Raw genomic sequence first — 11846 nt, 5'->3', positions numbered from 1 at the left:
CTGGTCTTAGTATTTATTACAATGATTATGCTCCTGTAATCAAAATTTACCACCTCAAAAATCTATCTGTAAAGTGGATTGGACATGGTCAGAAAAAATGAAGGTATTTTCTTGGGAAGACTGTATCTCAGGGCAGGCAGAGGTGTTGCATAATGATTTATATGGAGTCATTATTGACTGGTCCCCTAAAGAGGCATTTATGAGGCCCACCTCTCAGTCTGTAGGTAATGGTCACCCTGCATCTAAACAAAATGATCAGAGGGTGGAAACCATAAGAAGTACAGCAAAAGTTCCTATTATTTGGGTATAATGGTGGTATAGTGGAACCTCAACTTCAAATGATATGGACAGTTGTAGAAGCCAAACATAAGGAGTTATGGAAAATATTAATGGCACTGAAAAAGGTAAAGATTTGGGAAGGAAAATACACTAGGCCAACCCAATATAATTTTGATTACATGTTAGAATTGGTTCACAATTATACAGTCTGGATATAGAGTTGCATCCGCCCCCTCTTTCCTGCTTGTGATGGGTGATTTAAAACTTGATCTCCCTAATAATCATGTGACTTGTCAAGAATGTAGATTGTTTTCTTGTGTGAATTCTTTCTTGTATAATAGTGATTATTCCATTTTAGTGGTAAGAGCCCAAGGAGTATGGATACCTATGAATCTTTCTCATCCTTGGGAGGCCTCTCCTTCTGTGCCTATTATTACTGAAATTCTTCAAAAGATCTTGAGGTACTCTTGGTGCTTCATTGCTACTTTAATCTTAATCATTATGGGACTGATTGCTGTCACAGCTACTGCTGCGGTAGCTGAAGTTGCTTTACATTCAACAGTACAAACAGCAGACCAGCAGACTATGTAAATATATGGCAGAAAATTCTACTCTGCTGTGGAATTCTCAAACTAAAATAGATCAGAACATAGCTAATCAGATTAATGACCTCCGACAAACTGTCGTATGGTTGGGAGATTGAGTAATAAGTTTAGAATATAGAGTACAACTGAAATGTGATTAGAATACTTCTGATTTCTGTGTTACTCCTCACCTTTATAATGAGTCAGAACATGAATGGGAAAGAGTTAAGAGACAGTTAAAGGATGATACTAGAAATTTATCTTTGGATATTGTGAAACTGAAAGAACAAGTTTTTCAAGCCTCTCAAGCACATTTGACTTTAATTCCAGAAGCTGAAGTACTTGAAAGAGCTGCTGATGGAATAGCAGCCTTGAACCCTGCAACTTGAGTAAAAACACTTGGAGGATCTATGGTTGCTGTTGTGATTGCATTATTAATTTGTCTTCTCTCTCTTTGTGTGGTCTGCAGATGCAGATCCCAAATCCTCCGAGAAATAGCCCACCAAGATAAAGCTGTGCTTGCTTACCTAGCTTTGCAGAAAAACAGAGGGGGACATGCTGAGAACAAATCCTGATGTGTGAGATAAATTATACTGTTTGCTGAGAGCAGCGACAAGGAAAATCCAGCTGGCTCCCAAAGCAGAAGACTGCTCAGGGCATTCTAAAACAGTAAACAATATGAATATGTCTCACACCAGATGAACTAGTTTTTTGAACTCAGGATATGTGACTCTGCCTCCATTGTTCCCTCATAAAGAATGCTTTATAGTGTATCTTTAATCTATAGTGAACATACATTAGCTGCCTTTAATCTACGAAAGAACACAGAGCATCTGCTTGTTAAACTTATCACTGGAATGCAAAGAATAAATACATGGGTCAGAGTCTGCTCTGGGCTCTCAGCTGGGAATGCTGTTAGCCCTCTAAGCCCACCTTTGCACTCTATCTCTGTGTCTGTTTCTTAATTCCTTCAGCGCCACCTGGGTTGGGTCACCATGACCAAGCTGGTCTTAGCAATTTAGGGTTAGAAATCTGACTTATCAGTAAAGGTAATATTTACCTCCTAGGGTTACTGGGAGGGAGAATGAGAACTTCCACTAAGTACCCAAACCTAGTGCCTGGGACACTATATTTGCAGGCAAGATAAAGGAGGGCAGGGAAATAATAGGAAACAGCCCAAATCAAGAAACATAATAGTCTCTCTTTACTTAGTGCCAGTGCAGGCCTGTGATTCTGTTGTCTGGGCAAGTTGCAGGAAAGACCCTAGATAGCCTATGTTCTACCATAAGCCTAAGGGAGAAGGACTCCAGGCATGGAGATTACTTATGGTACTTCCTAAGAAGAAACACTACTGACCAGAGAGAGGTCCATCTACGTACTCAGTGTTTGGTGAATTCCTGTCCTGACCTTGCTGCCTCTAGAAGTGTTCAGGTGGAAACTGGGAGGTATATAAGAGGCAAATTGGCAGGACACAGGGGCTCACGTCTGTGAGCCAAAATAGGACCACTTCACTCCAGGAGTTTAAGACCAGCCTGGGCAACATAGTGAGATCCGTCTCTACTAAAAATTTAAAAATTCACCAGGTGTGATGGTGTGCACCTGTAGTCCCAGCTACTCAGGAGGGTGAGAAGATTGCTGGACCCTGGACTTCAAGGTTGCAGTGAGCCATGATCAGGCCACTGTACTCCAGCCTGGGTGATAGAGCAAGACCCTGTCTCAAAAACATAAATAAATAAATAAAATAAAATAAATAGGCCGTGCGTGGTGGCTCACGACTGTAATCCCAGCGTTTTGGAAGGTGGAGGCCAGCGGATCACCTGAGGTCAGAGTTCGAGACCAGCCTGGCCAACATGGTGAAACCCCCAACTCTACTAAAAATATATAAATTAGCCAGGCATGGTGGCGGGGGCCCACTCGGGAGGCTGCGGCAGGAGAATGATTTGAACCCGGGAGGCGGAGGTTGCAGTGAGCCGAGATCGCCTCACTGCACTCCAGCCTGACACTAAAACAAGAGGCAACTTCCCACAGCAGTGGAAGTTTGAGCTGTGTAAACTCTGGATGCCTTTTCAGTTCTAATAATCCAGATCTCCGTGTTGAATAAACACTTCATTTCCCTTCTCCTGCGCAGAGCTCCTGAGTTGTGGCCCTTTTGGAACCTGCCACTTTTTAAAATGTCCAAGGTCGGGACTGTCTCTCCGGGAGCCCTGAGGCTAATGAAACCGAGCGAGAGAGGGGCCCGGGCCATTCGGAGTCTCCTCAAGGCCCCAGGGAGGCCACCAGAGGGCACCCAGGACCGACCGCAAGAGCAACTTCCTTCCTCTTCCGCTAACTTCCCGGCAGCAAGCCGCTCCGGGCAGGGGCCGCCGGCTTCCCCCTGGAGTTCCCCAGCTTCAGAGAAAGCCAAGCTTCAGGCGCAGCGAACGCTGAGCAGGAGCGGAAGCTCCGGCCCGGGGTGGCGCTGGGTCAGCGGGTGCCTTCTCGGGGGTCCCCGGCCGAGCTTGCGCCTGGTGGCCAGTCACCCAGCTCCTCGCCCTGAGTGAGCCCGTCCCCTCCGGGCACGCCCGAGTCGCTCCGGATTGGCTGCGCCAGCTCAGAATTAAACTTTCAGCCAATGAAAAAGGGCATGGGGCGTGACGCACGGAAACGTCATGGGAATTCCCCCTGGGGGTTCGAGTAGGGGCTTTCCCGGCCCCGAGCCCTGCTGGCTGGCGAGGTGTCGTGGCCGGTCCCAGGTGGGTCGGGCGCGGAGAGAAGCCGGAACCGGAGCTGCCGCCGCCACGGTGAGTGGCTGGGTTCAGACCCCTGGGTGGCCGGGACAAGAGAAGAGCGGGAGGAGGGCCTTTAGTGGACAGCGCCGGGGCTGGAGAGCAGCAGCTGCACACATTCACAGAGGGCACGCAGGCGACGACACTCGGATCCACGTCGACATTCTCGTACAAAGACACGCGGACCCGTACGTACACCTGCACCTGTGCCGGCGCACACACATGCACTCAGGCACCTGCACCGGTGCCTGCACCCACACCCTCCACGCACAAACTCAAGATACGCTCACCCGTGCCTGTACATCAAGACGGGCGCTGACCTGCACCCACACTGAGAAGCTCGGGACTCACCTGTGTACACACATGCTCACTTGCACACTCATGTTGACGCCATGCACACACAACATGCACCCAAGCACTACAGCTGAAACTTGCGGAGCTGTGATGGAGACACACGCTCGTATTGGGTGGGGAGCGTGCAGAGGTTTCCCTGTCGCCTGCGCGCCCAGAGCCAGTGCGGTGTGGGACCAGCGGCTGTTGTGAGGTTTGGGAGGGAAAAGAGGAGCCTATCGCAAGGAGACACTTTTCCCGCGGCCCCAGAATCGCGTTTTCGGGGCAGAACCCCACGGCCTCCCACGGGAGAGCCCCCGCCTACAGGCAGTTTGAAGAGGCGGCCGTGCGACCTCAGGAATGTCCCCCCAAAAGCCCCCGGGGTTTATCAACCGTGGCCTCCCTATTGACAGAAATTCCCAAGGTTGCTCCAGACCAGGGGAGGGGAGCGGGAAGCGGACTTGGCCCCAGACTGCCAGCCTCCCCAGGCTGTGAAGGACCTTCCTGTTCCCTGCCCTGGAGGGAGTAGGGGGCTTAACCCCCACCGGAGCTTCCCTGATTCTCCTCGCCCTCTGCCCGCAGCTCTTCAGCGGGCACCCACTGACTGGCGAGGACCTCCAGCCCCTCCCGTCGTGAGGGCGGGGCCAGTGGCGTCATTTCCAGGCCCGCCCCCTCCGGCCCCGCCTCCCCCTGGTATTTTCGGGACTTTCCTAAGCTGCTCTAACTTTCCTGCCCCTTCCCCTGCCAAGCCCAACTCCGGATCTCGCTCTCCACCGGATCTCACCCGCCACACCCGGACAGGCGGCTAGAGGAGATCGGACCGTCCCCCAAATCTGGGCCCCCATCTTCCACCCACCCCCACTGTAGATCTGACCCCCTCCCCTCCACCACTCCTCCCAACTTTAGGCTGGCGCCTAAAATTCTGGGAAGCAGAACCTGGCCGGAGCCACTAGACAGAGCCGGGCCTAGCCCAGAGACATGGAGAGTTGCTACAACCCAGTGAGTCACGCTGCCTGGCCCCGACCCGGCCGGCTGCCCCCCCCCCCCCCGCGTCTGTCCACCTGTCTACTGGAGCCCCCTCTGCTGCCTCACACCTGCATGCTCACAGGTGCTCTTAACCTGCCTGCCTGTCCATCTGTCTGCAACTCTGCTTCCAAAAGGAGCTTTCTCTTATGCCTGAGGAGGAGGGGGAGTGACCACTGAGGACTTGGAGATGGGAGGTGGGGGGTGGGGCACTGAGAGTCAGATGCCACCCCCAGTCTCTCTCCAAACCAGGGTCTGGATGGTATTATTGAATATGATGATTTCAAATTGAACTCCTCCATTGTGGAACCCAAGGAGCCAGCCCCAGAGACAGGTCAGTAAGTTCACTAACCTCCTCTAGTCCTAAAGGGAGGGGGAGGGAGAGCATGTGCCCTCTGCCTGGGGGAGGGGCTTGGAGATCGTGGCTCAGCAAGGTCTCTCTGTCCCCAGCTGATGGCCCCTACCTGGTGATCGTGGAACAGCCTAAGCAGGTGAGTGAGCAAAAGGGAGGGTGTGGAATGCTTTCAGCTTTGTGGACAAATAGGGTAGTTGTAGCTGGCTGTAAGCAGTGACCATCTAATCCCCTGTGGCCTCCTTGGACAAGGACCCCTCCATGTCCTTGTCCAAGGAGGCCACAGGGGATTAGATGGTCACTGCTGCTGATCACAGGGCTGTGGTTGTGGGTCAGGGCAGATATTACCAGGCACTGTGGTCACTGCTGGCCAGGGTATGGCTGGCTGGTGGGGGGGGGGGTCTTCCCTGATCACAATGTCACTCTGCCCTTGGACCTTCAGAGAGGCTTCCGATTTCGATATGGTTGTGAAGGCCCCTCCCATGGAGGGTTGCCTGGTGCCTCCAGTGAGAAGGGCCGGAAGACCTATCCCACTGTCAAGGTGAGCCAGGATGGTGCTGGAGGGTGGGCTAAGTGGACAGCACACCCAAGACCATGACTGACAGTCCCCGCCCCTCCTAGATCTGTAACTACGAGGGGCCAGCCAAGATCGAGGTGGACCTGGTAACACACAGTGACCCACCTCGTGCTCATGCGCACAGTCTGGTGGGCAAGCAGTGCTCAGAGCTGGGGGTCTGCGCCGTTTCTGTAGGGCCCAAGGACATGACTGCCCAGTAAGTGCCCTCTACCCCTGACCCCCATGGGTATGCCCCATCATTGCCTGCCAGTCCTAGGCCCCAGCCCACCTCTGGGAGCTTAGAATCTTACCAAGGGGAGAGCCTTAGGTTGGTCTCCAAACCCAAGGGCCCAAGTAAAATCTACAATGGCTTCCTTGAGGAAGGAGGCTGAGCTGAGCCCTGGCAATGGGGAAGATGCCTCAGGAAGGAGGAGCTGCATGGGCCAAGGCCTCTGATTCCCCCTTCTCAGATTTAACAACTTGGGTGTCCTGCATGTGACCAAGAAGAACATGATGGAGATTATGATACAAAAACTTCAGAGGCAGCGGCTCCGCTCCAGGCCCCAGGGCCTTACAGGTATGGGTGCAGGCGGGTCATGGGAGGTGCTCATGGAAGGAGCAGGGAGAGAGAAGCCCAGGTGTCACACATGTGCCCACTGCCCAGAGGCTGAGCGGCGGGAGCTGGAGCAGGAGGCCAAAGAACTGAAGAAGGTGATGGATCTGAGTATCGTCCGGCTGCGCTTCTCTGCCTTCCTTCGAGCTAGTGATGGCTCCTTCTCTCTGCCTCTGAAGCCAGTCATCTCCCAGCCCATCCATGACAGCAGTGAGTATCCTGACTGCCTAGGGTGCCAGGCCTGGTGGCAGAGGTAGCATGAGGGGTGACCTCAAGCTGTGGAGTCAAATAGGCCTGGGTTTCAGAACCTGGCCCTATCATGTATGAGCCGAGTGATCTTGAGCAAGTCATTTTTCCCCCTGAAGCTTCTGTCTTTAGTAAATGCGTACATTGGGTGGTTCCTGCAGCTCCTGGGGTTGCTGAGATAAGGAATACAAAGCACTCAGCTCCTTAAATGTGGCCATGGCTTTGGCATCATCTCAGCTAATCCATATCCCACCCCATAGAGTCTCCGGGGGCATCAAACCTGAAGATTTCTCGAATGGACAAAACAGCAGGCTCTGTGCGGGGTGGAGATGAAGTTTACCTGCTTTGTGACAAGGTGCAGAAAGGTGAGACTGGAGCCCAGGCTGGGCACCAAGGACATCCAGTGTACAACTGAGGCCAGGGAAGCTCTTGGGTAAATGGCCCCAGAGATTTGCACCAGGAGCTGCGGCCAAGCCTCCATTTTCCTTATAGATGACATTGAGGTTCGGTTCTATGAGGATGATGAGAATGGATGGCAGGCCTTTGGGGACTTCTCTCCCACAGATGTGCACAAACAGGTACTCAGGGCTAGGGACCCGGCTGGGGGCTGAATTAGGCTAAGGACTCACTGATACCCTGTGTCTCCCTGCACCTCCCAGTATGCCATTGTGTTCCGGACACCCCCCTATCACAAGATGAAGATTGAGCGGCCTGTAACTGTGTTCCTGCAACTGAAGCGCAAGCGAGGCGGGGACGTGTCTGATTCCAAACAGTTCACCTATTACCCGCTGGTGGAAGGTGGAGCTGGGCTGAGGACCCCAGGGGGATGGCGGGGGGCCAGGCTGGGCTAGAAGAGGGTCTAGATGTGGGAATGCATGAGCCAAGTCAGGAGTGTGGAGGCTCCCAGGGGGTGCTTCCTAGGAACCAGCCTGAGGGTTTATCTGGGAAGGGCCCCTGAGGCATGACACAATAATTGGGCTCAATCTCATTTTCCTCTGTGCCCAGACAAGGAAGAGGTGCAGCGGAAGCGGAGGAAGGCTTTGCCCACCTTCTCCCAGCCCTTTGGGGGCGGCTCCCACATGGGTGGAGGCTCTGGGGGCTCGGCCGGGGGCTATGGAGGAGCTGGAGGAGGAGGTAAGGGAGTGCTGATGGAGGGAGGGGTAAAGGTAAGAGAAGCTGTGGAGGAAAAAAATCTGGGAGAGACTGGGCTCAGTGGCTCACGCCTGTAATCCCAGCACTTTGGGAGGCCGAGGCAGGTGGATTACCTGAGGTCAGGAGTTTGAGACCAGCCTGGCCAACATGGTGAAACCCCGTCTCTACTAAAAATACAAAAATTAGCCAGACATGGTGGCAGACACCTGTAATCCCAGCTACTCAGGAGGTTGAGGTAGGAGAATCGCTTGAACCCAGGACGCAGAGGTTGCAGAGAGCCGAGACTGCAGCACTGCACTCCAGCCTGGGCAACAAGAGCGAAACTTGGTCTCAAAAAAAAAAAAAAAAAAAAAAAAGGCCAGGCTCGGTGGCTCATGCCTGTAATCTCAGCACTTTGGGAGGCCTAGGAGGGCGGATTATCTGAGGTCGAGAGTTCAAAACCAGCCTGACCAACGTGAAGAAACCCCGTCTCTACTAAAAATACAAAATTAGCAACGTGTGGTAGCGCATGCCTGTAATCCAAGCTGCTCAAGAGGCTGAGGCAGGAGAATCGCCTGAACCTGGGAGGTGAAGGTTGCAGTGAGCTGAGATGGCTCCATTGCACTCCAGCTTGGGCAACAAGAGCAAAACTCTGTCTCAAAAAAAAAAAAAAAAAAAAAAAAAAATCTCCTGGCTGGTGCCCCATTCCCACAGTCCTGCCTGTACCCACAGGTGGCAGCCTTGGCTTCTTCCCCTCCTCCCTGGCCTACAACCCTTACCAGTCCGGCGCAGCCCCCATGGGCTGCTACCCTGGCGGCGGGGGTGGGGCACAGATGGCCGCTTCGGTACCCGGCAAAAACTCTAGGGAGGAAGCCGCAGAGCCAAGGGCCCCCTCCGGGACCTCCCAGTTCGAGCCGCAGGCCCCAGAGATGCTGCAGCGAGGTATGGCCTCCGGGGTCCAGGCGGTTGGGATGCCTGGGACTGAGAACCCAGCCCTGACCCGTGCCCTATGTCGCCCCCAGCCCGAGAGTACAACGCGCGCTTGTTCAGCCTGGCGCAGCGCAGTGCCCAGGCCCTACTTGACTATGGCATCACCGCGGATGCGCGCGCGCTGCTGGCGGGACAGCGCCACCTGCTGACGGCGCAGGACGAGAACGGAGACACGTAGGCAACCGAAAGGGCCAGGCAACTCAGCGCTGGGTGGGGGCAGGAAAGGGACATGCACGGAGCCGGGCCCTGCAGTTTCAAGTCCGGCCTCGCTGTTCACCAGCTCTGTTCAAGGTGCTTGGTCTCTCCAAACTTCAGTTTTTTCGACCGTGCAAGGGGTACAATAATAGCCCTACCTACCTCAAAAGGTGCAGAGAAACGTCAAGTGCAGGCACAGGGATGCCCTGGGCCACATGCTGGGTTCCGCGGGCCCCAGCGAGGGAGACTGTGGGGGCGATGGGGTTTTGAGAGAGAAGGATGCTCTGAGTGGCTAGGCCAGACTCTCTCGCTCCCCAACCCCCAGGCCGCTGCACCTGGCCATCATCCATGAGCAGACCAGTGTCATTGAGCAGATAGCACATGTCATCTACCACGCCCAGCACCTCGGCGTCGTCAACCTCACCAACCACCTGCACCAGGTGCAGGGGCGCCCACTGAGGAGGTGGGAGGGGTTGGAAGGCAGGTGGGTCTCGGGCCTGGCTCAACCTCTCACCTTCTTTCATCCCAGACGCCCCTACACCTGGCGGTGATCACCGGGCAGACGAGGGTGGTGAGCTTTCTGCTGCAGGTGGGTGCAGACCCAGCACTGCTGGATCGGCATGGAGACTCGGCCATGCACCTGGCGCTGCGGGCGGGCGCTGGTGCCTCCGAGCTGCTGCGTGCACTGCTTCGGAGTGGAGCTCCCGCTTTGCCCCAGCTGTTGCACATGCCTGACTTTGAGGGTGAGCTCCCCATCTCACCTGACTAGGGGGCAGGTGGGGACCAGGGAAGGTATCTGGCGAGTGCCCAGAGTGGACTATGAGGTGTCAAGGTTGAATGGTCAGGACTGGTCCGGGGGCTGCCTTAGTGGTCACAGCTGCAGGCTGAGCGTCCCACCTCCCTAGGACTCTATCCAGTGCACCTGGCAGTCCGAGCCCGAAGCCCCGAGTGCCTGGATCTGCTGGTGGACAGTGGGGCTGAAGTGGAGGCCACAGAGCGGCAGGGGGGCCGAACAGCCTTGCATCTAGCCACAGAGATGGAGGAGCTGGGGTTGGTCACCCATCTGGTCACCAAGGTGGGACTGAGAATTGTGGAAGGAGTGGGGTCAAGGGTGGTGGAGGGATCAAAGATGGTGATGAGGCATGTTGGGGGGTGGCCAGAGGACCGCGCTGTGGTGTCAACCCTCACTGCTCACACCCCCAGCTCCGGGCCAATGTGAACGCTCGCACCTTTGCGGGAAACACACCCCTGCACCTGGCAGCTGGACTGGGGTCCCCGACCCTCACCCGCCTCCTTCTGAAGGCTGGTCAGTCTCACCCTCAGGGGCACTTGAACAGGGTGGGGGGAAGGGAAAGAGGTGCCTCCCAGTCCCCCCACTTTGCAGTCCTTAGTGTGGGCTCCCGCCATACCTCCTGACAACGGCCTCCGTCTCCCAGGTGCTGACATTCATGCTGAGAACGAGGAGCCCCTGTGCCCACTGCCCTCACCCCCTACCTCTGATAGCGACTCGGACTCTGAGGTGCCTGAGAAGGACACCCGAAGCAGCTTCCGGGGCCACACGCCTCTTGACCTCACTCGCAGCACCAAGGTGAGGCCAGCCTGGGACTAGACGTGCTCTGACAGGGTCCAGAGGATCTGGACTTAAAGACACAGGCTTAAGGATGGGGCGGGAGGTAGTCAGAGGTGCGGCTGTCTCCCCAGGTGAAGACCTTGCTGCTCAATGCCGCTCAGAACACCCTGGAGCCGCCTCTGACCCCACCCAGCCCCACAGGTGAGGAGCATCAAGCATCCCCAGCCCGACTCCTCACAGAGGTCTCTTCTTCAGGACCTCTGAAGGCGGCCTCGCTTTCTCTACCCCGGCTGAATCCATCACCCCTCGTGGCCCTGTCTGTCTGCTTACCTTGGGAGAAAGGCAGTGTTCAGGTGTCCATGTCCCCACCCAACTCTGGAGGTAACCAACATTTCTCTGTGTGTGTCCCTCTCAGGGCCAGGGCTGTCACTTAGTGACACAGCCCTGCAGAACCTGGAGCAGCTGCTAGATGGGCCAGAAGCCCAAGGCAGCTGGGCAGAACTGGCAGAGCGGCTGGGACTGCGCAGCCTGGTGGACACGTACCGACAGACGGCCTCGCCCAGCGGCAGCCTCCTGCGCAGCTACGAGGTGGGTGCCCTGCGCCCTGCCCCCTCCCCAGCTTCCTTTCGGATCTCAGAAGTCAGATGCCTCCTTGGCCCCAGGGCTCCCAAGCACACACCCTAACCATGACTCAGACCTCATCCCTCTGCCTTCTCAGCTTGCTGGTGGGGATCTGGCAGGCCTGCAGGATGCCCTGTCTGACATGGGCCTAGAAGAGGGAGTGAGGCTCCTGAGAGATCCAGAGACCCGAGACAAGCTGCCCAGCACAGGTAAAGAGGCCTCCCTGGAAGGTGGATCTGGGCCTGGAGGCCTGAAGCCCTGAAGCCCTGACCGTCCCATTCCTGTCCCCATTTTCTCCCAGCAGAGATGAAGGAAGACAGTGCGTACGGGAGCCAGTCAGTGGAGCAGGAGGCAGAGAAGCTGGGCCCACCTCCTGAGCCACCAGGAGGGCTCTGCCACGGGCACCCCCAGCCTCAGGTGCACTGACCTGCTGCCCGCCCCCAGCCACCTTCCCAGACCCCCTGTACAGCGCCCCACCTATGTCAAATCTTATTTAACACCCCACACCCACCCTCAGTTGGGACAAATAAAGGATTCTCATGGGAAGGGGAGGACCCCTCCTTCCCAACTTAATGGCAGCCCCTGATGTGA

General features: G+C 55.6%; 1 protein-coding gene across 3 annotated transcripts; it reads left to right on the top strand.

Moving 5' to 3' along the window:
* The first annotated feature begins 3570 nt into the window (after positions 1–3570).
* Positions 3571–11828, top strand: NFKB2 (nuclear factor kappa B subunit 2). 3 transcript variants are annotated; one of them, XM_012439623.2, is made up of 23 exons: positions 3571–3643; positions 4865–4957; positions 5234–5315; positions 5432–5472; positions 5776–5874; positions 5955–6106; positions 6360–6466; positions 6554–6712; positions 7009–7113; positions 7241–7326; positions 7408–7546; positions 7754–7882; positions 8612–8821; positions 8902–9043; positions 9390–9504; positions 9594–9807; positions 9970–10139; positions 10268–10370; positions 10501–10652; positions 10766–10835; positions 11050–11222; positions 11353–11464; positions 11560–11828. In XM_012439623.2, the coding sequence occupies exons 2-23, from the start codon at positions 4937–4939 to the stop codon at positions 11679–11681; spliced, it is 2703 nt and encodes a 900-aa protein (XP_012295046.2). In that variant the 5' UTR covers positions 3571–3643; positions 4865–4936; the 3' UTR covers positions 11682–11828. The 3 variants fall into 3 exon arrangements, with proteins under 3 accessions (XP_012295046.2, XP_012295045.2, XP_064230000.1); XM_012439622.2 differs by having other exon boundaries at positions 11557–11828; XM_064373930.1 differs by lacking the exon at positions 3571–3643 and having other exon boundaries at positions 4671–4957; positions 11557–11828.
* The last annotated feature ends 18 nt before the right edge of the window (positions 11829–11846 follow it).

This window comes from Aotus nancymaae, unplaced genomic scaffold, assembly GCF_030222135.1.
Source record: "Aotus nancymaae isolate 86718 unplaced genomic scaffold, 86718_ANA_hifiasm-v0.15.2.pri h1tg000010l, whole genome shotgun sequence".
NCBI classification, from domain to species: Eukaryota; Metazoa; Chordata; class Mammalia; order Primates; family Aotidae; genus Aotus; species Aotus nancymaae.
Note: the sequence above shows the minus strand (reverse complement) of the source record. Positions and strands in the feature narration are given on the sequence as shown.

What these genes read in the sequence shown, in the direction of transcription:
- NFKB2 (XM_012439622.2), top strand. Translation starts at nt 4,937, where the DNA reads ATGGAGAGTTGCTACAACCCA. An exon ending in CCCAAGGACATGACTGCCCA is followed by an intron (nt 6,107 to 6,359) that starts GTAAGTGCCCTC and finishes CCCCCTTCTCAG; the next exon opens with ATTTAACAACTTGGGTGTCC. An exon ending in CCACAGATGTGCACAAACAG is followed by an intron (nt 7,327 to 7,407) that starts GTACTCAGGGCT and finishes TGCACCTCCCAG; the next exon opens with TATGCCATTGTGTTCCGGAC.